General features: G+C 39.6%; 1 protein-coding gene across 1 annotated transcript in view; it reads right to left on the bottom strand.

The window, feature by feature from the left end:
* bnc1 (basonuclin 1) overlaps positions 1-27471 on the bottom strand; it is a 49880-nt gene that overhangs the window by 16362 nt on the left and 6047 nt on the right. Inside the window, exons 2-3 of the mRNA XM_055154637.1 lie at positions 5544-5646; positions 1690-1925 (exon numbers count right to left, since the gene is read on the bottom strand). Coding sequence (XP_055010612.1) covers positions 1690-1925; positions 5544-5646 — 339 coding nt within the window. The remainder of the gene's footprint in view (positions 1-1689; positions 1926-5543; positions 5647-27471) is intronic.

A 27471-nucleotide genomic window follows, 5' to 3' on the forward strand; every position in this document is an offset into this window, starting at 1 on the left:
TACATCTTTTTTGACTTGTTTTGTGAGTGTTTTAGGTTACACTGACACTGAAATTAATCACTGTATCACGGTATCAGAAACGATTTGCTTCCAGACATGTCGTTTCTGTGTCCGCAAGTCTTCCCTATCCACACAGCTTTGAGCATATTTGTTTACATTTTACAGAAACAAAACTTAAAACCACATGGCTAATTTGCTTAAACTAAGCACTCAAAAAATTAGCTCGCTCCTTGTGCGCTGATGAGGTTCAGCTTCTGTCGGACTAAAGGACACAACTCAGTGGAATATATGTGTTCTTTCTGTGACAGAGGGGTGTTCTGGTAACCGTGTCTGAAGTTGCAGCAGCTGATTTCAAACCGAGGAAGATGGCAAGCGTGAAAACAGTCTTTTCGTGGACCGTGTGCTAGTAAGTAGTTCTAGCTACGCTGTTTCCCGTTTGTTTATGGTTTGTTTAAACTGTTTTCCGCAATAGCATCACATGACCGATGTCACGAACCCAGCGAATCAGGAAGGCGCAAGTCACAGTGACGTGGTCCAATAAGGACGGCAACCAGAGCTCCTACATCAGTGTATCAGCGTTTTCAGGTGTCCACACAGTGCAGGATCAGATCTGTACTCACATGAATTTGTAGGAGCTGGCAGCACCAGATCCTTCAGTTTCTTGAGCTATTTTCCATCAGATTAGTGTGGACAATTACTGCATCCACAATGAAAACAACTCGAATATGTTCTAGTGTGGATGGGGCCTGAATTTCTTTCTTGTGCCCGTGGATTCCTGCTGTGGGAGCCCTGGTCCCTGATCAGTGGGGCCCTTCTACACCTGCCAATCCTGCCTCACCTCCAGCCCTTGTGGCCAGTCTGCCATTTTGTGTGTGTCTCTTTCGTGTCAGCACTTTGTTTGGACTAGTATTTGTCTGACTTTGTGTATGGTGATACACTCGGTTAGTTTAGTTTAGCTCTGTTTTGTGCTTTTTTTGTTTTGTCACTTGATTCTGTTTGTGGGTTTATGTGGTTTTACTTTGGGACACTTGTGATTTGTTTTTGTGCATGTCCCTTAGTTTAATCACTCATTTTTGTATGAGCCTACATGACCCGTTTTTTATACGTTAATCCTTTTATTTTGTTTCTTAGTTTAGGTTATTCTGTGTACATATTTTTTGTTAATTTACCCTTTTACATTCCAGTTAATTAAAAAATACTTAATTTATACCATTCTCCCCGACCCGAGTGAGCTGCTTCGTAACACTAACATCTTTCATTCACTTTAATTATATGCATTTTTATTGCTTAGAAAAGTCTTCATATGACCAGGGTCGCCTCTACACAGACCTGACTTGTCCTGGGGATGTCTCCTTTTCTCCTTGGAGTTAAATAAAGTGTAATACTATCCAGTGGAACATAGCAATCTCCATGGAAACGAGCTGATTTCAGACCCTCCACTAGAAAAGTTACACAATACACTTTTAATATTGTCTTGTCTCATGGACCAAAATCATAAAACTCTCAGACAAACCTTCCAGAAACTTCTATGTCAGTGTCTTTAAAAATCTAGATTAAAATGTTAGAAGTTGACACATTTGTTCATAACACACATGCAGTTTTTTTTTTATTTTTTTTATTCTTGGCTGTCATGTCTGTTGTGAACTGTACTTTTTAAGCGCAAAATAAATGAAAAATAATGAGCCTCACCTGCAGCACGTATCCTCGTATGTAGTCCTGCAGAGTCCAGTCGAGAGCGTTGAGGATCTGGATGACCTCTTCCTGCTTGAGGACGGAGAAGAGACGGTCCAGGAGGATTTTGAGGCGGATGGGGATGGCCTGGGTCCCGTAGAGCATCAGGCTGCAGATATCAAACACCACGTTGGAGTGGACGATCTCCACTTGGCTGCTCTGGTACATGTGGTGCACCTTCAGCTTGCTCAGGGCTACAGCAAAACCACACAAACACATGCACAGAGAGAGGCGGTTATACTAAAGGACTGAGGCAGATACGTCCCTCAGGCTGGGACAGGAGACAGGAGGCAGGACGGAGCAAGAGGGACACAATGAAAAGATGTACAGTTTTAAAAATGCATGAGGTGACCAGAGGGTAGAGCTGAGTATTCAAAGTATCTACAAAACAAGACAACAAACTTTATCTGTGAGCAAATACTGAACAAAACTGTTTTTCTATCTCTCGGTTTACTCTTAAACTTCTCTCTTAAATGTGCAGATGTAAATATATTCTTTCTCCTTAGTTCTCTTAGCATATGGAATAAAAATAATGCCATAAATATCATGTACTTGTAAAAAAAAAAGAGTCTCACATGTGAAATAAAGTTTTGCAGCTGTACAAACCACTCTGTGCAAAAGAAAAATGTGGTTGTGCTAATACATTTTGTACCTGTATCAATATTTTATATGTGTAGAGTAGTTTTGCATATCTTTATTATTTTGTGCGTGCGCAAATACTGTATTTTCCGCACTATTAGGCGCTCTAGATTATAAGGCGCACTGTCATTAAATGGTCTGTTTTCAAACTTTTTTCACAAATAAACCGCACCGGACTTTAAACGAAACACAACAGTTGGATGGGTCAGTGGGACTTTGTTTGTGGCGTTCACGGTGACTCTGGGCTTTGTTCAGTTGTGGCGTGTAGGGAGGGTGCTGTCTGGGACCAACGGATTGTCGGCGTGTTCGCAGTGACTCAGTTGTTCAGTCGTGTCTAGAAGTGGCACATTGCACTCGCTTTTTCGGTTCGTTCCTCGTCGGCGTGGAGTGATGAGTGTGTCTGTGGGTGTCGCTGTCTGCTCCGTGTGTGTTTGCGTGCGCTGCGGGTGGTGCGGCTTTGTAGTTTACTGAAGTCGTGCTGGGACACCCGAGTGGATTTGTGTATAGGGCGCTCTGGATTGTGCAGTCGTTTTTTGACGGGGTTGGAGGTTTTTGAGTGCACCCTATAGTACGGAAAATACGGTAATGTTTGTATCTGATTTCAAGCTACATTTATATGATGACGGTCTGAACAGAAGATGCAAAAGCGGCGTCGCGTCTTCACTTTTTTTTTCTGTGTTTAGACGAGCGTTTTCAGGAGGAAGTCTGTGTACATACGGTGACGCAAAAATGTGTGGAATTTGATTGGGTATGCATGCCAGGTTTCTGTGTACTGTATGTATGTGACGTAAACGTGTACGAGACGTGAGCAGATCTGACCAGAGTTTTGCGTCTTGGGCAGTGTAGACGGAAACGCTACGGCAAAGCGTATTCAACTTTTCTAATCTGGAGGGTGGTTTCAGATTTTTGCGTTTTTAAGCCCCAAAACGCCGTTACCGTCTAAACGAAAGGCACTTCCGATAAAATATTTTGTCATTTTTACCCGCAAGCGTTCTCGTGTAAACAGTCCCTCGATGTGTGTAAAACAGTTTTGGAGCCGTAGAAGTATTTTGTGTGTGGAAGAGTTACTAGCGTTCAGTTACAACACTGCATCCACAAGCTCGCAAATGTCATAACACAAACACAAAATGAGTGGTTTATGCAAACAGATTATTTTTGGCACGGTTTTCACGTCCATTTTTTTCTCATCAAGAAACAGCCAATCAGCACTGCTACGTAAACTGTGGCCATAGATGAGTGACAGTGAGACAAGTACAACACATTTTAAGGTGTTATTTTTATTCCATATTGGCTCGTTATTCTGATTTGGTTGGATCCCAGTTTAGTCTTGGTGTAGACTAGGGTGCATTTATACGTTTTGGTCCTAGTTTTCTCCTAGTTTGAGTCAAAATGTACGCTGTTGTTGCCCTGGTGTGTTCCTGGTCTAGTCCATATTTAGGTCCAGCTTAGTTTAGTTCCAGCTTTGATGTGGTCGTTGTGTAAGTGAGATCGCACACTTAATGAAAATAGTAAAGCATTTGATTTGTTGATCTGTAAAGCGCTTTTCATAGCACTTTTCATTGCATTATTTGTTCACTCCATGTTCGACTGCGTGGAGCTACAATAATAGCCACGGTCGCCCTGGGGCAGATTGTCTAAAACAGCATTTCCCAAACTTTTTTTTTCTGGGGACTCATAGTTTAAAAAGTCACAAACCAAGTCAATAGACATTCTTCGAAAATCATAAATTAAAGGTGGATTTGACCATTACTGAACATTAATGAGGATATTTTATTGTTGACTGAGTGATCGTGTTTCTCTGAACAATTAGTTTTACTCAAGTTTTAAACAATGAAAAACAGTCATTAAAACAGCAATAAAAGGATCCGTAAGTCGCCTATTTGGACATTAAACGCAGCCCATTTCTTTTTCTTTTCAACATTCAATTGAACCAGCAATATTCAGTGTTGGGAAGGTTACTTTTAAAATGTATTCCCCTACAGATTACAGATTACAGACCCCAGAATGTAGTTTGTAACGTAATCCATTAAATTACTTAAAGTGAGTAACGTAATCTGAATACTTTGGATTACTTGATTTGCTGTAGAGAAGCAAAGATGAGGAAATCTTCACATAAGATGTTTTGTCTGCTAAAAGAAAATAAAAAGCCCAGACTTTACTCAACCAAATTAAAAATATTATTGATAGAAGAGGAGGAGACACGGTCCGCGCAGCATGATTTAGTCCTGTTAAATCCTGTTTGAGACATAGTTTAGACCTGGTTTTAGTCTTGGTTTAGATCTGGTTTAGACCTGGTTTAGACCTGGTTTTAGACCTGGTTTAGACCTGGTTTGGACCTGGTTTGGACCTGGGTTTAGACCTGGTTTAGTGTTTGGCAATGAGTGGAATTACCGAGAAAAAAAAAAAAAAAAAAGTGGATATAGCCCAAAATGTGAAAACAGGAAAATACCTCTGTGTAATCCATTTATTTCAACAAAGTAACTGTAATCCAATTACCACTCACTGAAACAGTAACTGTAATTGAATACAGTTACTCATAATTTGTACTCTGATTACGTAACTCCAGTACATGTAATCTGTTACTCCCCAACACTGGCAATATTGGAACAAAATAGTCAATAAAATAATTACAAAAAGATTAGAAATTATACAAAACATGTTTTAACATTTCAACCTACATATAGATCGGGACAAGGCAACCCCAGAAAAATCTCTTGTGACCCACCCAGTTTTTGGGAAACAATGGTCTAAAACCCCCAATCTACACCATATTCATACTAGACAATGAGTGAAAGTGTCTTGCCTATGGACACAACAACAGTTTGCAGTAGAATGGTCCCAGTGGTCTACTGTCCAAGTTCTACCAAGGCCTAGCGTGGTCTGGCCACTTGGCTCGGTCCTGACGTAGTCCTGGTTTGGTTCTGGTCTAGTTCAGGCTTTGTTCCGGGTTTAGTCCCAGTTTAGTCTCAGTCTTAATGTGGTGTGTGTACGTCAACACAACCTTGGTCAACAAAATGAACAGACCAAAATATCAAACCATGTAATAAAGTCTTTGTATCAGATGGATGAGAGCTAACCACTCTGCCACTGTGCTCTAGCTTGTTCCATTTTCATTTCCACTGTATCTTAGACCCAACAATATAAATAATAGAGCAGTGAGTCTAATCTCTCACCGTGAGCGACCCATCCGTGCTTGCAGTTGTCACACTGTCTCCTCTTCAGCTTCCCCGGTTTGAAGCTGTCACAGGTGCAGTTCACCAGAGTACAGCAGATCGCCTAAAAACACAAAACACACAAAGTACTATGAATATAAAAGTACACGGCTATAATGTACTTGTTTATTCCAGTGTTTTGCCCCGCGGAGAAAAGAAGCTATGATACAACCAGCGATCAATCAAACATTACACTATAGGAGATGACTGCAGGATTACACAGACCGTATATCGCAAACACGCTGAGAGCAACTTCAGCGGTTTTCCCACATTGTAAAGTGTGTTGGGTAAAATTGTAGGATTAGAAACACTGATCCTACAATTTTGAGATTAAATTAAAAGTGTTTAGATGTTATGTATAGCAGAGATATGTAAAAACAACGTCCGTAAATACATGTAGAGACAAAGATGATTCTTTACTTTTGTGATAACTTTGGTGAGTTGGAAGAAGCCAGGGTTAAAAACGTTACCAATGTGTGTTTATACAGAAAGTAGTTGTATTTTTAAAGGTGTACTAAGAAACTTGGTGGATTGTCTGCTACCTTCTTGTCTCCATAGAGATTTTTATTTATTTATTTCATTCATAAAGCATAAAAAGACATCGACAGTGTCACAACATCAGACACACAAGAAATGAATGAAAAGGAGCAGAAAGAAGAAAAAATCTGATGTTATCTGCCCCAGTTTCCTTTTTCAAAACAATACATCAACACTGATGGTTATTAAACATTCCATATCAGTTCAGGCACAAATACTCATCAATTACAAACAGTAAATCTTCACTATTATACAGAACGTAGTTTACTTTTTCATACATACACACTTCATTCGATTTTATATGTTTTTTAAATGTCGTCATTGTACTTGATTCTTTTATTTCTTTGTCAAGATTATTCCATAAGTGAACTCCTTTCACAGCGACGCTTCGCTCCATAACCTTGGTTCTGAATCTGGGTTTTTTAAACATGTAAGTTCCTTTTAAATTGTAGTGGCTTGTTCTCATCTCAAACAGTCTTTCTGCTTTGCCACGAAAATTTCACAGTCTTGCATAAAGCCTGTCTAATTTCACTGCGATAAGTAGGTGAAGCCATCGGGCCAAGTTACTGGTCAGGTGTGTGGAAAGGTGAGCCAATCACAGTAAAGCCAGACGTACACTGTGTGATATTTTCAATCGTTTCACTCAGCCCCAGCTCAAACTGTACGACCAAATCACAGAGTGTAAAAGTTCACAGCTCACGATTCATGTTCTCACACTATACGAACTACTTCAACAGTGTTAAACCCTCACGAGAGGCTTTGTGTGTTCTAAATTATTCTGCTGACACACCTTGATTCCTGCTGTGGGAGCTCTCGTTTGTGATTGGTGGGGCAAGTCTGCGCCCACCTCACCTGCAGCCACCTCCCCCTATTTAAGAAGATTACCTGCACCTGATCGGGGCTGCTGGTCTTGGTGGCCAATATGCCATTTTGTATTCGTGTGTGTAGTTCTGTTTTGTGTCTATTTTTGATTCGGTCACTCGATTCTGTTTGTGAGCTTCTGTGGTTTAATGTGGAGAACTTGTGTTTTAGTTTAGTGTGTGTCCCTTTGTTAACCACTCATTTTTGTGTAAGCCTGCGTGACCCCTTTTGTGACACAAAACTCAGTTTATTCTGTTGTTCTGTTTCTTAGTTTAGGTTATTTTCTGTATATTTTAGTCTTTTGTTGATTTACCTTTTACACCCCTGTTAATTAAACATTATGTAATTTATTCCATTTTACATCTTGGTTTTATTTTTGTTACTTCCCTGTCCCTAGCAGAGCTGGGTCATAACAATATTCTTGAGGTATTAATCGGTTCTCTTTACCCCATGTTTACTACACGAAGCATGACACATAATTAAGCCCAAAAAATCGACTCAAAAAGGACTAAAAATGTACATATTTAAAGATGCATGTTTTAAAAGGTAATTAAGTAGATCAGGGGTCATCAAACTAAGGCCCAGGTTGACTCTGGCCCTTTAGCCCCTCTGCCCCCACCACTTGAACTGACTCAATGAGGCAATCTTCAAAACTTGTCATGGCCTATTATTTAAATGACTTTTTGGCAAATAATAACACATCTGCATCTTGCATATTGTTGATTTTTTTTCCAATAAAAAATGATATTTATATGACGTATTTATATTTATATTTGAATTATTATATGACGTATTTACATTTGCCGCAGAATTTTCGTCACCTGACAAACTCGAGATCAGACAGTGACAGTCAACGCGCACGCAGAGTTCTGTAGTGCAGTTAAGTTCAGCAAAATGGCGAGTGTAAAAGTACAAAATCTTGATAGAGAGTGCCAAGTTTTCAAAGAACAGTGGACGACCGAGTATTTTTTGTTTGGCCTCCATCGCAGTGAGGAGAGATGATGTGCCCCCCCAGAGAAAAAAGTCTGGTGACCCTTGAAGCAGATGAATAATAAAACATCCATACTTGAATAAATGCAAGATATGTAGAAGATTCTAGACTGACTTTCTAGGCCACATGTGTCAAACATACGGCCCGGGGGCCGGATCCGGTCCTCCAAGACCTTTTAATCTGGCCCTCGGCAAATTTTCTACTATATATTTAAATTATATTTTCTACTAAAATATTGGTAATTTTCTGCGTCGCTGAGCATAGCAGCGTCTCTGTACGTGGCCCCTCCCACCAGAGCAGCACAAATGAAGACTTGTCTCTTTCCAAACGCTCTTAAAGGACGATCGTTTTGACTGTTGACTGTGACACCCTCATCAGAAAAATGTCCAACATGAGAAAAGTGGAGCCGAGTGCAGGATTATCCATTTGCATACAAGTTCATGTTAAAACATTGTGGTGAAATTGCATTTTTCTTAAAGTTTCATGTTGTTCATAATAATATTTTGTAAAAGAAAGAGTTCATCAATTAAAAAAATATTTCTGTAATAGATTTGTGTTTCTCTGCACAAATATTTGAACTTATTGTTATTTTTGAGGTTTATGATCCGGACAAAAATGAGTTTGACACTCCTGTTCTAGGCAAAGCAATAACACCTCCATGAAGACAAGCAGGTAGCAGGTCACCCGCAACAAGAAAAGTTCCACAGGCACCGTAAAGTCTTCATCAAAAAGACTCTCAGTATCACGTTTTTTTTTTTTTGCCACTTTTGACTCGGAGCAAATCAAACCAAACACAGATGGGCCTAATTGGTCTGATAGTCCCACAGCTGGAGCCCGTCTTGTCCTTTTGTCCCGTGACTGTGGCCTCCTCCTCGGGACAGACCTGAGGTGTGACTGCCCCTCTGGCCCCTCGGTCCCTCTCCTCCTCCTCCTTCTCCTCCCTCTCTCTCTCGTAATCCCATCATTACAGCGCACAGAGCCAACGCAGGGGCCCAATTAGGCTAATCCCATCCCCGTGTGGGACCCCCCCGACACACCCCCACCCACTTCCCCTCTCCCTCTCCGCCGCCTGCTCTGTACATCTCTATCCCGAAAACCCCAAACTCTGCCTCATCCTAACACCTGGGTATCTACGCTGGACGCTGTGATCACGATATGCGCCCAATATTTTGAGGAGACGAACAGAAAAGTTGATACACGCTACTTTTTCTTTTTTTAAATGCCTTGACAAGTTAATTCTTCGCACTTGTAACGCGCTGTACAGAGTTGCCAAAGCCTCTCCAAGCTCCGCACCGTCGTCATGATTCATTCAGTCCATTTTTTTTTTTGTCTTCGCTGGGGTTGACCACTTTCATACTAGACCACTGCTCTGTCCACTGAGCCGCTGTCATATTCTAATTAAGATGTAAATTACAAGTATTGTTTTATGTTGTCTGCACTGAAATGGAGCAAAGGATCATGGTCTATGTAGTTCCATCTGTTTTTTTTAAGATGTTGTAGCAATAAAATAATGCTCTTAAGCAAAGAGGTTAGTGCATATTGTGACACTTTTGACACGAAATATAATATTTTGGTTACATCTCTTATCTGGGTTTGTATCAGTGGTCCCCAACCCCCGGGCCTTGGGTCGTTTGGTACCGAAAGTGCAAACGCCACATATGCCAGTGCGCCACGTGGACCGTGTCTCTAAACCAGAACTGAAATCAGCACTAAACCAGGACTAAAACCAGGACTAAACCAGGTCTAAAGATCTAAAGCAGGTCTAAAACAGAACTAAACCAGAACTAAAACCAGGACTAAACCAGGACTAAACCAGGTCTAAACCAGAACTAAACCAGGACTAAACCAGGACTAAACCAGGACTAAACCAGGTCTAAACCAGGTCTAAAATCAGGACTAAAACTAGGACTAAACCAGATCTAAACTAGGTCTAAAACAGGTCTAAACCAGATCTAAACTTGGTCTAAAACAGAACTAAAACCAGGATTAAACCAGGACTAAACCAGGTCTAAACCAGGTCTAAACCAGAGCTAAACTAGGTCTAAAACAGAACTAAAACCATGTCTAAACCATGTCTAAACTAGGTCTAAAACAGAACCAAAACCAGGACTAAACCAGGTCTAAACTTGGTCTAAAACAGAACTAAAACCAGGACTAAACCAGGTCTAAACCAGTCACCCGTCAGGTCTAAAACTGGTCCGTGGCACAAAACAGTTGGTCACTGGTCTATATTATCTAACTATTAATGCAAGGAACGTCTGTCTGTGCCTCCTCCTGTTGGTTTGTTGATTTGTTTGTCTGTTCCACGCTTAACTCATATTATTAGGGCAAAAAATGGCAAAGATCTGGTTTGATTTAAATGAAACAAACACACAAACACATTTATGGGACTAATCTCCAAAAGTGTTGTGTCTTAAATATTCTTATAAAATGTCAGTAATAAATAAATAAGCCACGCAGCAAATAGTCATAAGAAATCAATGATATTAAACGAATTTACAAAGATCTGAGGAAAGGCGGGCCTACTTATAGTAAGAATAACTATTTTTTTTTAAGTATTTCATAACAAAAACAACTTAATACAATGTCAATTTGCAATAAATGGTCTATAATCTATACAATACAAATAAGGGCTGAACGATCTATCATTTTGAACCTTAAATCACGATCTCAGACAACACGATTTTGGGAGCTTCAAAGCCACGGTTTCTGCAGCGCTCCTAAAGCCCAATTTAAGGGCGAAGTTTAGTTCTGCGTCAACGCAACGCGCACTGCCGCCATCGCCTTGTCAACATCATTTATGATTTATAGGTCTGTGTCAAGGTCCATGTGCCATGAAGTAACTCACCACCACAACGCGAGGAGGCGAGGATTTAAACCCGGTAAGTTTAACATGAACCATCTTCAACGCAAAAGAAGCACAGAACAGACTCACCATCAGCAGCACATCCTCTGTCACAGAAAGAACACACACATTCCACTGATTCGTGTCCGAGTCCGACAGAAGTGGACCACATTAGCGTACAAAAAGCAAACCGTTTTTTTCAGTGCTTATAGTTTATTCAGATGAGCCGTGTGGTTTTAAGTTTTGTTTCTGTAAAACGTAAACAAATCGCCAATCACAGCACTTATCGTCTGCTTAAACTGGGCTTTACGGTCCAGCGTCAAATTGTTGGTGCAGAACTCTAGTGTGACGCAAGTTTCTGTGATGTTTACAAATGTTCAAGTGCACTGAAACTGAAATCAAAATCGCAATATCTGCCAGGAACATCGCAATTCAGTTTAGTCTTAAAATCGTTCAGCCAGGACTTGATATGGACCCTTTGGCAATTGAATACATTCACTTACAAATAGTCCACAAAATAGTCTGACTTAAGTATTCACATATTCATATACCATGTCTTAAGGTCATTTCTACACGAAAGTCTTTAGCTTTCCTCCACCTCAGCGACTGCCTCTGTTCCCCGCCCTGTCTATCACCCCCTCCCTCCTTTTCCCTTCTTTTCTCTCTGTCTCCCTGATATTGTCACAACAAAGGCTGACTGCTCATTCACAGACAGCACACATAATTGTACTAAATGATCCCTGTGTTCAGTGAGTCCGCAGCACACTCCTCCGACACACCTCTGAGTCACATGTTTCAAGGAGACGCGCTACGATTTTGTATTTATTCAGTGTTTAAACTATAACATCGAACATCAGGATTTAACGTTACGCACACGTATAAACCATAAAACTGATCGAAAATGACTTAATAATAAAAGCAGCTCCAAATTCTTGTTTAAAATCATTACAGAGAGAGAGGCAAGCTGCAGATTTTCACTTAGGTTTTGTTGTTTAAAAATGGATGTGTGACATTTTTCAACCCTACATGTTTGATTCGGAGTCTGAATTTTTTAAAAATAATTGCAAATAAGTACAGAGAAGTGAGCAGGGATAGAGGGTAAGTGAAAAACTGGACTTCTCAAACATGCACGAATCAATCAAAATACATCTTTGAGCAAAGTAATGATAAGGGAACACATTATAACTAAAATAAATAATGTCTCTTTCTTTTGAATTAGAATCACTGTATTTATATAATGGACATCGCTATCCCACTAGCCATTGTGTTTCAAATAGGAAGTGAGCATGGGGGAACTTCTGGCTCCATCGACTTGACTTGAATTGACTTTACATTGAAAAATTTACTGTGATTTTATTAAAGTTAAACTGGCACCCGCCCGGAACCGTTAACATTCCAGCTGTTACCCACCTGTGTCCGTGATAAATCACACACAGATTACAAGCTTTCTAACTGAAGCGTCCATCAGAAGACGAGTTGAAATGTTGCAACTTCAAGAATTACGATCACAAAATGAACGGTTACGCTTTCTTCAGTACGAATACGAATTTACAGACGCAACTCGACTGTCATCGCTTCACAGGCTGAAGCAGAGGAAACATTGATTGAGATGCAGGATTTTTGCACCGCACACGTCACGGACTGAACCAGGACTAAATCAGAACGGAACCAGGACTCACTGTCGAGACAGGTCCGGAGGTGCGCCCGTGTAGTCCGTCAAGAGACCGCGAGCAAAAGGACCAACGCAGAGCTTCACGCGCACAGAGGTAAGTGCAGCTGTCGTCCAATCGCGCTTTGCGGTCACCCTGCTCCATGGGCTCGGGGTTCTCTCTCTCTTAAGTCCAAGATTAGTCCTGGTGTAGTCCTGGTTTAGTCCTGATTTAGTGTGTAATTACTACCAGTCCACATACTCACTCGTAAAATTCCAGAATATTAAAACCCGGCCCGTTTTAGCGACTATTTGCCTGTACTGGTGCAGGACTCTGCAGGATATGGACGGACACATGTTGCATGTGTCTTGGGAGTCACTTTCAATCAATCAACAACTTTATTAATCCCAAAGGGCAATTCAGTTCGCACATCTCTGGTCATGCACAATATATAAATGTAAATAATACAGAAAAAGAAAGACAGACACTAGACGTTCAAACCACAGTGCATCAGGGACACAGTAACAAATTCACTTTCCGTTTAAAATCCTTATGGCAGAAGGAATAAAAGATTTGGCGTAGCGGTTGGTCTTTTGCTGTGGGGTGACATAGAGACACGGAGACTCGACTAAAACATTTGCTCTCGTATCTTGTATCTCGGTGACTAAAGGCGAGGAGCGATTTGTCCACGTTCGGTAGTGGTTTTGTTGAGTGAGCGGAGCGAAATGTTTTTCTTCTTCCAAGGGGGGACGAGACAGAAAATAATTGAGAAGCACTGTATTAACCCACTCTACACAATCCTGTTGTTTTTATTTCACAATTTGACTTGAGCCGAAAACTATGGGTGACGTCTCTCCCCCCAGTCTATGGTTAGAATCTACGGCACGCTGGTTAATTGTACATACACGTTTATAATTTCAAAACTTCACCGTCTGTAATTGCACAGTTTAAGCATCAGCAGTATACAATTAATTTGCATCGTTATTGCAGTTGTATCTCAAATGCATGAACGTGGAGTGCTCTGTCAGCTGTTCGTGGTGAAAACATGTTGAATTTGAGCCTGGTGTTCACCGCTGGGCCCCTGGTCCTCACGCTGGTCGAAGGCCCACAGTTAGTTCTCTGTTCGCTCTGCTTCAACATCATCTAATATTTATGTGGTTTATTGATCACAAAGAGAAGATACAGCGCAAACACATGTACACCAGAGAGAGACGGAGAGAAGGAGGGAGAGAGGGATAGAAAGAAAGAAAGAAAGAAAGAGGGAGAGGCAGGGAGGGAAGGAGAGAGATTCGGTGGCAAGAGAAAAAGAGAGAGGGGGAGGTAGAGAGTGAGAGAGGAAGGAGAGATGGAGAGAGAGAGAGAAGAAAGATGGGGCAGAAAGCAAAGAGAGAGTGGGAGGGAGACAGAGGGAGGGAGAGAGAGAAAGAGAGAGATGGGGGTACAGAGAGAAAGAGAAAGATGGACAAAGAGGGAGGGAGGGATGGAGATAGAGGGGGCAAGAGAGAAAGGGAAAGAGGGACGTGGGGAGAGAGAAAGAGAAAGATGAGCAGAGAGAGTGGGAGGGAGAGAGAGAGAGAGAGATGGGGTAGAGAGAGAAGACAAAGATGAAAAGATAAAGGAAGGGAGAGAGAGGGGGCAAGAAAGAGAGATGGGGTAGAGAGAGAAAGCTGGACAAAGAGAGAGTGGGAGGGAGAGAGAGAGAGAGAGAAAGAGAGAGATGGGGGTGCAGAGAGAAAGTGAAAAATGGACAAAGAGGGAGGGAGGGACGGAGATAGAGGGGGCAAGAGAGAAAGGAAAGAGGACGTGGGGAAGAGGAGAGAGGCAGAGAGAAAGAGAGAGATGAGCAGGGAGAGTGGGAGGGAGAGAGAGAGAGAGAGAGAGATGGGGTAGAGAGAGAAAGACAAAGATGGAACGATAGAGGAATGGAGAGAGAGGGGGCAAGAGAGAAAGAGAGATGGGGAGAGAGAGAAGAGAGGTGGGGAGAGAAAGATTAGCAAAGAGAGGGGGAGAGACAGGGGGGCCAAGAGAGAAAGAGAGAGAAGGGGACAGGGATAAGAGAGAAAGAGAGAGAAGGGGACAGGGGTAAGAGAGAAAGAGAGAGAAGGGGACAGGGGTAAGAGAGAAGGGGACAGGGATAAGAGAGAAGAGAGAGAGAGAGAGAGAGACAGGGGTAAGAGAGAAGGAGAGACAGGGGAAGAGAGAAAGAAGAGAGAGAGGGGAGAGAAGGAGAAAGAGGAGAAGGGGACAGGGGTAAGAGAGAAAGAGAGAGAAGGGGACAGGGGTAAGAGAGAAAGAGAGAAGGGAAGGGGTAAGAGAGAAGAGAGAGAAGGGACAGGGATAAGAGAAAGAGAGAGAAGGGGACAGGGGTAAGAGAGAAAGAGAGACAAGGAGGAAGGGGAAGGGGTAAGAGAGAAAGAGAGAGAGGGGACAGGGGGTAAGAGAGAAAGAGAGAGAAGGGGACGGGGGTAAGAGAGAAAGAGAGAGAAGGGGACAGGGGTAAGAGAGAAAGAGAGAGAAGGGGACAGGGATAAGAGAGAAAGAGAGAGAAGGGGACAGGGAAAAGAGAGAGAAGGGGACAGGGGTAAGAGAGAAAGAGAGAGAAGGGGACAGGGATAAGAGAGAAAGAGAGAGAAGGGGACAGGGGTAAGAGAGAAAGAGAGAGAAGGGACAGGGGGTAAGAGAGAAAGAGAGAGAAGGGGACAGGGGTAAGAGAGAAAGAGAGAGAAGGGGACAGGGGTAAGAGAGAAAGAGAGAGAAGGGGACAGGGGTAAGAGAGAAAGAGAGAGAAGGGACAGGGATAAGAGAGAAAGAGAGAGAAGGGGACAGGGGTAAGAGAGAAAGAGAGAGAAGGGGACGGGGGTAAGAGAGAAAGAGGAAGACAGGGTAAGAGAGAAAGAGAGAGAAGGGGACAGGGGTAAGAGAGAAAGAGAGAGAAGGGACGGGGTAAGAGAGAAAGAAGAAGAGAAAGAACAAGGAAGAGGGGGGGTAGAGAGAAAGGAGAAGAGAAGGAGAAAGGGTAAGGAGCAAGAGAGGAAAGGAAGAGAGAAGAGGAGACGGGAGAAAAGAGAGATGAGCAGAAGGGGAAGAGAGAAGAGAGGGAGAGAGAGGACAGGTAAGAGAGAAAGAGAGAGAAGAGACGGGTTCAAAGTAGCTAAGAGACAGGGGGAAAGAGGAGAAGGACAGGGGTAAGAGAGGAGAGGAGAGAAGAAGGGGGACAGGGGTAAGAGAGAGAGAGAGAGAAGGGGTAAGAGAGAAAGAGAGAGAAGGGGACAGGGGTAAGAGAGAAGAGAGAGAGAGAGAGAAGAGAGAGAGGGGGTACAAGACTAAGAGAGAAGAGAGAGAAGGGGCACAAGAGAGAAAGAGAGAGGGTCAAAGTCTCCACCAAACAATACAAACAAGTTTAACACTGCGATTGACAGTCGTACATACATTTAAAGCTGCACTGTGGAACTTTTTTCTAGCGGAGGAGCAGTCACTTCATTGTCTCCACGAAAACGTTATTGCTTGGTCTTGAATGTTCCACAGTAGGGCATTAAACATCTGTGTTTGCATCTGTTCCATTTCTAATGTATTGATTATATTTTTAATACAATGGAAGGGAAAAACATGCAGACCTCTCCACAGATCTGACCTGTAACTTGTCCCATTGCTTGATATGTAAGTTTAATGCCATACTATGGGACATTCCACGCAATAATAAAAATAAATAAACAAATAACTTTAAGAAATATACAAAAATGAGGGCTAAATAAGGGTTATCTCTGTGATCTAGTAATTTTTGTATTTTTGTTTTTAGGCTGACTTTTTTCCGGGAATTCCTTTACAAAAAATGTCTAAAATGTACTTTGCTGTTTGCTTGTATATTACAGTGTTTATTTTATTTATTAATGATGCCTGTGTACATTTCATGTTCCACGTGTAGTGTAGTGAGTGTGTGATATGTGTGTGTATTTTAGTTTTTAATTTGCGCCTTTGGAATTTGGGGAAACGCAATTTCGATCCCCTAATGTCTGTTACATGGCGTGATTGAAAATAAAGTTCACTTTGACTTTGACTTATGATAGTAAAGGTTTCAGAATAAACTTAAAAGCAAATACATTAAGTCAAAGTTACAGAAAAGTGACTAAGTGGGATAGGTATGGAAGATCATTTGTTTCATCAGATTTTTAATTTTAAATGCTGTTCAATTTCTCACTTTGAATTTTTAAACTCTGAAAAAACATGTTTGAATTATTTTTATTATGAATTTTAGTTGCTGAAATTTTAAGTGTACATTTTCAAAGTGCATAAAATTCAGTATTAAAAAAATCACCTTTTAAATATTCAGCACAAATATTTTCAAATCCTGAAATTCAACAGTCGAAATTCAGAGTGTAAAATTTGCAGTGAAAAAAAATTTCACAGTGAAGATCCAAGATGCCAAGGCAGAAGCAATCGATCCAAAGTGATCCGATCTTAGTAATCAACAGGAAACAAACAGGAGGTGCAGTGAAGTGATCTGATTGGTCAGAATTAGCCTCATTGTAACCTCATCTCATTGATTTCTTAAGTGTAAACCCCGCCCACGCATGAGAACAGCCAATAGGAAACAGCCTCTGTCCTCCTCGCTCACATGATCGACTGCTTCTGCCTTGGCATCTTGGATTTTTGCTGTGTAATTTTTCACTGCGAATTTTACATTCTATATTTCGACTGTTGAATGTGAGGGCTTGAAAATATCTCTGGTGAATTTTTTTTTATTTCGAATTTAAAACATAGTAAACTTAAAATTTCAGCAACTAAAATTCTGAATAAAAATAATTCAAACATCTTTTTTCAGAGTTAAAAAATTCAAAGTGAGAAATTCAGTGGTATTTAAAATTTAAAATCTGATGGAACAAATTATCTTCCATAGATAAGTGGTGTCTTGCCCAAGTACACAACAGCAGTGCATTGGTGCAGAGTAAAACCCCCAAAACCTTCCACATTCTTTCAATTCAATTAATAATTCTTCGCCAAAATAGATAAAATAACTCTGTATACCGTCTGTGTCTAACTCCGTATATTTCTTAAGGTCACCGTGTATGGACTGGTGTCACCGCTCAGAAAAGCCGTGAGTGCGTTCCCATGGCGACACCTAAGCCCTACTGACCACCGAGGCTTTTTCACTTCCCCTGCATCCTCCTCAAACTTTGCACTTAACTATAGATTTCATACAACCTCGAAATATGTCCGACCTTTGACCTCGCCGGATTGAAAGCCTACACGGGTCTGAATGGAGACCAGAGACCGGTGAAAGACCACGGACAACAGAGGACGTAAACAACTTGGGAGCCAGTATATGGACTTCTCTGACACAAAAAGGTGAATTTGACTTTATTTTTGTCACTTCTATAGCTGTAGTATAAACATGTATAAAGCTACTGAAGTGGGCAAAGGCTTCTTAATGGATATATCTTTTATGATCTGTAAAAGTCTTTATTCCAAATACCCAAGAATCACCAGTATGTCTTTATGCTATAAGGAACTAAAGCAGGATTTAAAGGTTGTATAGAGGATTTTTTAAGGGAAACGAAATACAGTGACAGTCCTTTTTCAAATGTTGTGCATGTTTCAGTAGAAACATCTCCTCCCGCCTCTTTACTCTAGAAATCACATTTGTTTACATCCAGTGCATGTTCAGAATTACTGTTGAAGTGACCTGCCTAGAAATATTTTAGCGACCGACGCGTCAGTTTTTAGACCCTTCGGACTTTCTTTTGCGGCGAACTGGTCGTGGATTCTCATCCGCCATCGCAACAAACTTTGTGCAAATTGCAAGGAAGCTACAGTTTGAAAAAGCCTCAAAAGAACCACTGCATAAACCACATAATCCCCGAGCGCCGACGAGTCAGTTACACTAAAAATGTAGGGAGTTTGACTGACAACCTAACAGCCAATAGAAAAAGAGGGAGCCTCGTTTTCTATTGGCTGATGTTTATCTTTCCTCACTACGTCCACAGTTGATAGATTTTCATACTTTCTTTTTTTTTCGGACATCATAATTAAAAGGCTGCTGCGTCTCTGTAATGGTATTTTAAACTTTCAATGACAATTTTAAACAAAAACAAAAAAAAATCCTCCATACAACCTTTAAGAACAAAATTAAACCAGGACTGAACTCTGGTCTGGTAAACTGTGGCTACGTTCAGACTGCAGTTGTTTTTTTCGCCCCCTGTGTGACCTTGATCTGATCTTTTTTTGCGAAATCCGATTTTTTTGCGAGGTCGTTCACATTTCCAATTAAACGCGACTTGTATGTGATCTCCAGCGTGAACTTTAAACGCCCCGAAAGTGTCACGCACGAGCACTGGAGGACACGACGACGTCACTTGCAACGAGCGTGTTCGGTGTTTACGGAAGTCGCTTAAACGCTGAGCTTGTCTCCCAAAATATGGTCCAGTTCTTGGTAAAACAGACAGGTTACTCATCCACGGCTGCTTTGTTTGTTTGAGTCTTTAGCCTCCTTGTATTTGGCTCGCAGGATCTTTATTTTTTGTTGATGTTGGAGCCAGGACCGGCCTGTAACCGCGCTCGGACATTTCTTTGACAATCATTTCAAAACCCCCTCTAATTTGTCCTGAATACAGCGATCCCCCCAAATATGAATAAACTCGCAAACCTCGCTTTCCCTCCATTGACGAGACTCCGAGTCTGACATGTAGGTGGGATGAATGCGACCTGACCGTTCAGACTGAAGTCGCATGTCAAAAGATCGGATATGTATCGGTTTTAGGAGCACATATCCAAGTGTTCTGGGTCGCATTTGAAAAAAATCAGATCTGTGTCGTTCAGACTGTCATTAAAAGATCAGATACAGGTCACATAGGGGCGAAAAAATCAGATTTGGGTCAATTCAGGCTGCAGTCTGAACGTAGCTTTGGATATGTGCTCCTAAAACCGATACATATCCGATCTTTTGACATGCGACTTCAGTCTGAACGGTCAGGTCGCATTCATCCCACCTACACATTATCAACAAGCAACAAACATCTCATAGCTACGACTCCATACCCACACTTCCTTTCTACAGATGTTGTTGCCACTGCCCCACAAAACGCCATCGCCAAAAACCTCATCCTTCTCCGTAAAACAAACAAGCTGTACATCTTCTGGCTCCGGTACGACAGCAACTTTAAAATCTCCAGGTGTCCGTGTTTAGGCAACTTCCGTAAACACTTTTGGGGCGTTTAAAGTTCACGCTGGAGATCACATACAAGTCGCATTTAATTGGAAATGTGAACGGTCTCGCAAAAAAAATCTGACTTCACAAATAAAATCCGAATTGAGCATTAAACCCTGCAGTCTGAACGTAGCCTAAAAGATCTTGAAGTATGAGATTTAAACTTTTCAACCTCAGCTGTTGTAGTGGATTTCCTTTAGTGAACCAGAACAAATACGTTTTCAACACTGACTAAAGAAAGTAGAAGGGGGAAGAAGTGTCTTGCCCAAGAACACAACAACAGAATGAACCAAGGAGTGCAGAATTTGAACTGTCAACCTCAAACAACTCATTCTACTAAGCCACCCAAACAATCACGTTTTATGCTCTCTAATGTTTTATAACAAAGATCTGAACTTACATGCCAATTTTTCCATACATTTGTACATTTAAATCTTTATTCATTTCAATTTAAAAATCATCTTTAAGCAACATTTAACATTTGAATTCCGTTTTCATGTTTGCACCAAAAAAGCGTCGCTCAAGGGCACATCAACAGGACTAGTGCGCACAGAGCTGGGATCAAACCACAAACCACCGGCAGAACAAGTATTCCTCCAGGTCTCATCTTTCATTCTTGATTTTTAAACTTAATACCAGTTTGAAATCTACGTCAGAATGAACGAGACAGCTGCCTTTTACCCAGTTATGTCAAACAGCAAACACGATTCAGGTCGGTAAAGTGTCTTGCCCGAGAGCACCTCAACAGTAAAGCAGCATGGAAGGGGAGAATCAAACGACGGACCTCCAATGTGTAAACTAATTGTCGTTTTGTCTTTGTGAGATGAGCTTTGTCTTTGTTTGACAGTATTGTTAAAAAAATGTATTAATTAATTTAAAAAATGCAACAACCAAACAAACAAACAAAGCAACAATAATAATAATAAATTAAAATAAATAAATAAATAAATAAATGCAACAACTAAACAAACAAACAAAGCAAAAAAATAAAATAATAATAATAATAATAATAATAATAATAAAATAAAATGCAACAACTAAACAAAGCAAAAATAAAAAAAAATAAATAAAAATGCGACAACCAAACAAACAAACAAAGCAAAAAAAAATAAATAAAATAATAATAATAATAATAATAATAATAATAATAATAATAATAATGCAACAACTAAACAAACAAACAAAGCAAAACAATAAAAAAAATAAATAAAAAAAAATAAAAAATGCAACAACCAAACAAAACAAACAAACAAAGCAAAAAAAACTAAAACAAAAAAAAAGCAGGAAAGTTACATAATGCTGCTTTAACAGTCAACAGGGGTACAGTCAAATATCTCAGTACACTTTGTCTTTTCTTGAGATACAAACTAGACTCCAGGGTTTTAGGGGCCCAGAATTGGACCCTCTTCCTTTAAATTTATGTTAAAAGGGGCCCATGTGAGGTTTCTTTTCCCGGGCCCCCAAATTTTTGTTGACGGGCCTGGTCAAAAGTCTCAAAAATCTGATATTAATGAAGAAATATGTTTGCCAATTGAAAACTGTTTGGGGATCAAAATTATATTAGAGCCATGTGTTGTGCTGTTGGGAATTTTTCCAAATGACTTAAGAGCAAATAGTCATTTTCATTTGCTGAAAAATTAACTCTTAATTGCCAAAAAAATGATAACGGTCTCCTGGCTCAGTTACCCAGTGGAAAAATAAAATAAAGGATGTATATCTTATGGAGCAAATAACTGCAAGGTTACAAATGAAGATAAAAAAAAGAAATATGTTTGCCCACTTCTTTTTCGGACAATTTGCGTGGCATTTATTTTCGCTTATTATTATAGAAAAGAAATATTTCCTTTTTGTGTTATATCTATGTATTTACATTTCTATGCATGTTCTATGTATTACTTTCTGAATAAATATTAATTAATTCATTCATTTATACTAAAACTAGTACTGAAATTAGATACTAGGGATGTAACAATAACCAAAAGTCTCACAATAATATCGTGGACTGTCACAATATATCGAATTACAAGTGTCTTTGCTTAAATTCATGGTTTTACAGTAGCAACAGCTTATAAACTTCAGGAACTACATATCCCATGATTCATTTCAGCGCAGACGACATGAAGAGATATGTTTTTTACTTGAATTCTTGGGATTATGATGGAAATAATTCACACCAAAATGTTGTTAAGATGTTTTAAAAGCGAAAAAGTGTCGCAATAAATATCGAGCTGTGAGATGCATATCGTGATAATATCGTATCGAGAGATTTGGATATCGTTACATCCCTATTAGATGCTCACTTATCGATACTAAAAAAGTCACATTCACAAAACCTTTTTTCTGAAATAGTTTTACAATGATCTTGAGCTGTATAAGAGCACATAGACCACATGTAACTATGAAATACTATGATTTAATGTTGAAAATCTAATTCTATTGTCTAAATAAATTGTGTTTTTTAAATTATTAATATTAGTAGGGGTGTAACGATATCCAAGTCTCACGATACGATATCGTCACGGTATGAACCTCACGGTAGGAAATTTATTGCTATAATGTGGGAAAGCTCACGATTAGAGATGTAACGATATCCAAATCTCTCTGTACGATATTTTCACGATATACATCTCACGGTACGATATTTATTGCGATATTTTGTGGAGGCTTACAAAGAAAACTCTTAATATGATACTTTTTTGTCTTAAAATGCCTTGAGAAAACTTAATCCAAAAGTACTAAGATTTAAAAGTGCTTAGAACTGTTATTTCTTCTTGTAGTCTGCACTGAAATGGAGCAAAGGATCATGGTCTATGTAGTTCCCTCTGTCTATTGCTGCACCATAACTCTCAATTTAAGCAAAGAGACTTGTAATTCGATATATTGTGATGGTCCACGATATTATTGTGACTTTGACGATACGATATTACAATATTTAGATTATTGTTACATCCATAATTATTAGTTTTATCGTGGTATAATATATAGTTTTATTTTTATTTTACTGGTTTTTATATTATTTACTAGTTTTATTACTTTAAGACTAGTATTATTTTAGTAATTTACTTTATCATCTTATTGTTGTTATTTTTTATGTATTTGTGCAGCACTTTGGAAACAGTTTGTTTGTGAAATGTGCTATATAAATAAAGTGGATTGGATTGGATAATAATTGTTTTTTGAGAATCGATTGTAATCCTTAATATAAAGTTTGAAATTTTTGTATCTTGACACTAATACAAACTAATAATTTTCAAACTTAAAGGTGCATTGTGTAACTTTTCCGGTGGAGGGTTCTTCACCTGCTTGTTTCTATGTTCAACAGTGTGACATTAAAAAGCTTGACCTTACTTTCTTTTTTTTTTAAATTACAGGTGGTTTTATAGCTCAAAAATACCTAGAAAAATAAGCGTTTTGACTGTGAGCGGGGTCGCCTCTCCAGAGATCTGACCTGTAACTTGGTCTTGGTTTGGTCTCCATGGAGACAGAAAGGTTTAATGCCACACTGTGAAACATTTCAGACAAAGCAACAACATCTCCAGGGAGAAAAGCACCAGAAAAGTTATGCAATTCAACTTTCGCAGCACACATTTCTATCAACAAACAATTATAAATCAAAAATTCTGTTCAAAAACTTCACGTGTTAATTTTTCCATTTGTTTTCTCGGGACACGGCGTTCGGAATCCCCACACTAAACGGTGCATTTGTCAAGAGCGGTGCGTGGAATGCTGTGGGAGGACACTGTTCCTGGTACGACTGGCCCCTGCTGCGTTCACTGAAGCTGGGAGTAAATCACGCTCCACAGCCCCACAGCCCGAGCCCCCGAGCCCCCGAGCCCCCGCGCTGCGTGGCTGTAAACTGTTAACTGACGACAAGCGTTAAGTGAACGCACCGTGAGGAGATCCGGAGCTGCTGGTCTGACTGATTTAAAGGCGCATTGCGTAACTTTTCTGGTGGATGCTTACGCTGCAAAAAACGAAAATCTCGCCAAGTTAAGATTAAATCGTGTAACTTTTCGGGTGGAGGGTCCGTCAGATACTTTTTGAAATGTCTGGAATGTTTCACAGTATGGCATTAAAACTTTCTGTCGTCGTGGAGACCAAACCGGACCAAGTTACAGGTCAGATCTGTGGAGAGGCGACCCCACTCATAGTCAGAATATCTGTTTTTCTAGGCATTTTTGATCCATAAAACCACCTGCAATTAAATAAATGTAAGTTACAGTTGTTTAATGTCACACTGTGGAACATTCCAGAGCAATGAGATCTCCATAGAAACAAGCAGGCGACGGACTCCAACCAGAAAGTTACACAGTGCAGCTTTAAGAAAATTTGATCAGTTGAGTAAATTTGATCTACTAATGGAACTTTGGCAACAGACTTTTTGTACTTAAAATATAAAAATACATTTTGCTACACTTACACTGGAAAAAAACAAAACAAAAAAACAATATTAAGGTAAGTTAAAATGAATTACCTTAAGAAAATTTTACTTTATTTGAGTCGATTCAACTTGACAAGTAAAATTATCTACTAATGGAATAAGTGTGTTTTTCTTAATTCAAGCAACATTTAATTCTGTTTCTGATTTTAAGTGTAAAAAGTTGTTGTTTTTCTGACTTCAAGTGCAGCAAGATGTATTTTCGTATTTTAACTACAACAAATCTTATTGCTTTGGCAGATAATTTTACTTGTCAAGTGAAATTGACTCAAATCATGATAAAACTTTCTTAATTCAAGGCATCTAAACGTGGCTAGATTTAGTTTTTTTGCTGTGTAAAATAAGAAAAACAACGACTCTTTTTAAAATAAGAAAAAAAATCCGACCAAAACACACTTATTCCATTGTTAGATAATTTTACTTTAAATTGAATCTACTCCAATAAAGTAAATTGATCTTAATTTAAGTCCTTTTCACTTATCTAGATATTGCTTTTTGCAGTGTGTCTCCATGGAGATGTTATTGCTTTGCCTAGAATGTTCCGTAGTATGACATTACACTTACATATCTAGTATTTTTTCATGTAGCAGTCGTCATTAGAGATTAGACGGGTGGAGTCTGTACCTGTTTTTAAATCACTCCCAAAAACGCACCTTTTTTCACCGGCTTTTAACAAGAAATGACACGTACATTAATTAACTTGCGGATCTTATTTTTTGTCTATATTTTTTTGTAGTTTTTGTAGTACTTTGCGATCGTCCTTGTCTATTCTATGTTCGGCTGGTTGTAAAGTTTTTAAAATGTTTTATAAATAAAGTTGGTGTAGTAGTGTATTATGGGTGTTTCTATTGCTCAAAAATAGTGGCACCTCTCCACAGATCTGACCTGTAATGTAGCGTAGTGCTGTAACCTGCTTGTCTCTCTTGTGATAGATAAATTTAATCTATACTGTGGAACATTCTAGACAATAATAATAACAAACAATAACATTTCCATGGTGTTTTGTGCAAGATTTAAGATGAGTTCAAGTGTAATTTCCACTTAACAAAACCAAAGTCCCCAAAACTCTTAGTCTAGATTACAAGTTTCTAAACCTTAATCCTAAACCTCTAAATCTAACGTTAACCTGTGTGACTGTGAAATAGTCTGTCTAAAAATAAATATTGGTAGCCATGGCAACAATGCAATAAAGTCTGCTGTGTGGTGTAACTGGGTTGGGTAAAATTCAATTTGGGAGGAAAAAAACTAAAACATTTTACTGTATTCACACTTAACCTGGTTTGGTTCTGGTTTAATCCCTAATTAGTTCTGATGTAGACTTGGTTTAGTCCTGGTCTAGTCCTGGTTTAGACCTGGTTTAATCCCAGTTTAGTTCTGATGTAGACTTGGTTTAGTCCTGGTTTGATCCCACAGTTTAGTTCTGATATAGACTTGGTTTAGTCCTGGTTTAGTCCTGATCTAGTCCTGGTCTAGTCCTGGTCTAGTCCTGGTTTAGTCCTGGTTTAATCCCAGTTTAGTTCTGATGTAGACTTGGTTTAGTCCTGGTTTGATCCCACAGTAGTCTGATATAGACTTGGTTTAGTCCTGGTTTAGTCCTGATCTAGTCCTGGTCTAGTCCTGGTTTAGTCCTGGTCTAGTCCTAGTCTAGTCCTAGTCTAGTCCTGGTTTAGTCCTGGTTTGATCCCAATTTAGTTCTGATGTAGATTTGGTTTAGTCCTGGTCTAGTCCTAGTCTAGTAGTCCTGGTCTAGTCCTGGTTTGATCCCACAGTTAGTTCTGATAAGACTTGGTTTAGTCCTGGTTTAGTCCTGGTCTAGTCTGGTCTAGTCCTAGTCTAGTCCTAGTCTAGTCCTGGTTTAGTCCTGATTTGATCCCACAGTATAGTTCTGATATAGACTTGGTTTAGTCCTGGTTTAGTCCTGGTCTAGTCCTGGTTTAGTCCTAGTCTAGTCCTGGTTTAGTCCTGGTTTGATCCCACAGAGTAGTTATGATATAGACTTGGTTTAGTCCTGGTCTAGTCCTGGTTTAGTCCTGATTTAATCCCAGTTTAGTTCTGATGTAGTTCTGGTTTAGTCCTGGTTTGATCCCACAGTATAGTTATGATATAGAGTTGGTTTAGTCCTGGTTTAGTCCTGGTTTAGTCCTGGTTTAGTCTGGTTTAGTCCTGGTTTAGTTCTGGTGTGTGTGGTGTGTGTTTGTGCAGTGGTGGTACATGTACTCAAATTTGTTACTAGAGTAAAACTCAAGTAAAAGTATTAAGTACCTTTTTAAATTCAGTATAATCTGATTTATTTTATTATTTATAATTGTATTTATAATCAGTATTTCATTTCATTACATTTTTGTCCAGTGAACCACAGATGGAGAACTGCAAAAGTTACTTGAATCTTGATTTAAAAAAAAAAAAAAAAAAAAAAAAAAAAAATACAACATAAAAATTATCTTTCACCACAAAGTAGACGTGTCAATTTTAACTGAGTGCGTTGAAAGAAGCTACTATCTAATGTAAATAATAAGTTGCTTTGTGTAAATTTTGGTTGGGGGTCCGTCACCTGCTTTGTTTCTATGGATATGTCACTGCTCTGCCTGGAATGTTCCACAGTGTGACTTTAATCAAACACCACTGACTTACTTTCATTCAGTTACAGGTGGTTTTAAAGCTCAAAAATACCTAGAAAAACAGTGATTCTGACTGTGAGCAGCGTCGCCTCTCCACAGATCTGACCTGTAACCTGGTCTAGTTCGGTCTCCATGGAGATAGAAATGTTTAATATCACACTGTGGAACATTCCAGACGAAGCAATAGCATCTCTACGAAGAAAAGCCTTTGACGAACGCTCCACCAGTGCTTCTTTAAGTGTAAAAATGAATAAAAAATTGAATTAAAAATCACTTGAAAACAGGTTTAAGAACAGTTGCTTGAGGTGTTTTGATAAATTTTGTCTGGTTGGAGCAGGACAGATGAAAATATCATTGTGTGAAACCTACGGAAGCCGGGAGGGATCATAACAAACGCAAACACCGCAACAAATACAAACACGACAACACAACAAAAAGCCACAATGGAAGTGATTCTATTTTCCGACGGACCAAGTGAATCGTTCAAGGATCAAGCCGGAAGTGAATGGGAAAAGTTGAAGAAGGACAAGAAAGTGAAAAGTAAAGGAAAAGAGAAGTGAAGAAGTTGGAAACGTAAGTAATTTATTGTTTTGTGGCCAGGATCGATGTTCACTGTCTGACTGTCGCTTGGTTCGTCCCGCGATCTCTTCTGTTGTGTGTTTTTTTTTGGTTTGTTGTGGCTTTTTGTCGTGTTGCGGTGTTTGTTTCGATCCCTCCTGGCTCCCGTAGATTTCAGACAATCACATTTT

Source organism: Boleophthalmus pectinirostris, unplaced genomic scaffold (genome assembly GCF_026225935.1).
Source record: "Boleophthalmus pectinirostris isolate CB_2022bp ecotype Guang Dong unplaced genomic scaffold, ASM2622593v1 HiC_scaffold_19, whole genome shotgun sequence".
Lineage (NCBI taxonomy): Eukaryota > Metazoa > Chordata > Actinopteri > Gobiiformes > Gobiidae > Boleophthalmus > Boleophthalmus pectinirostris.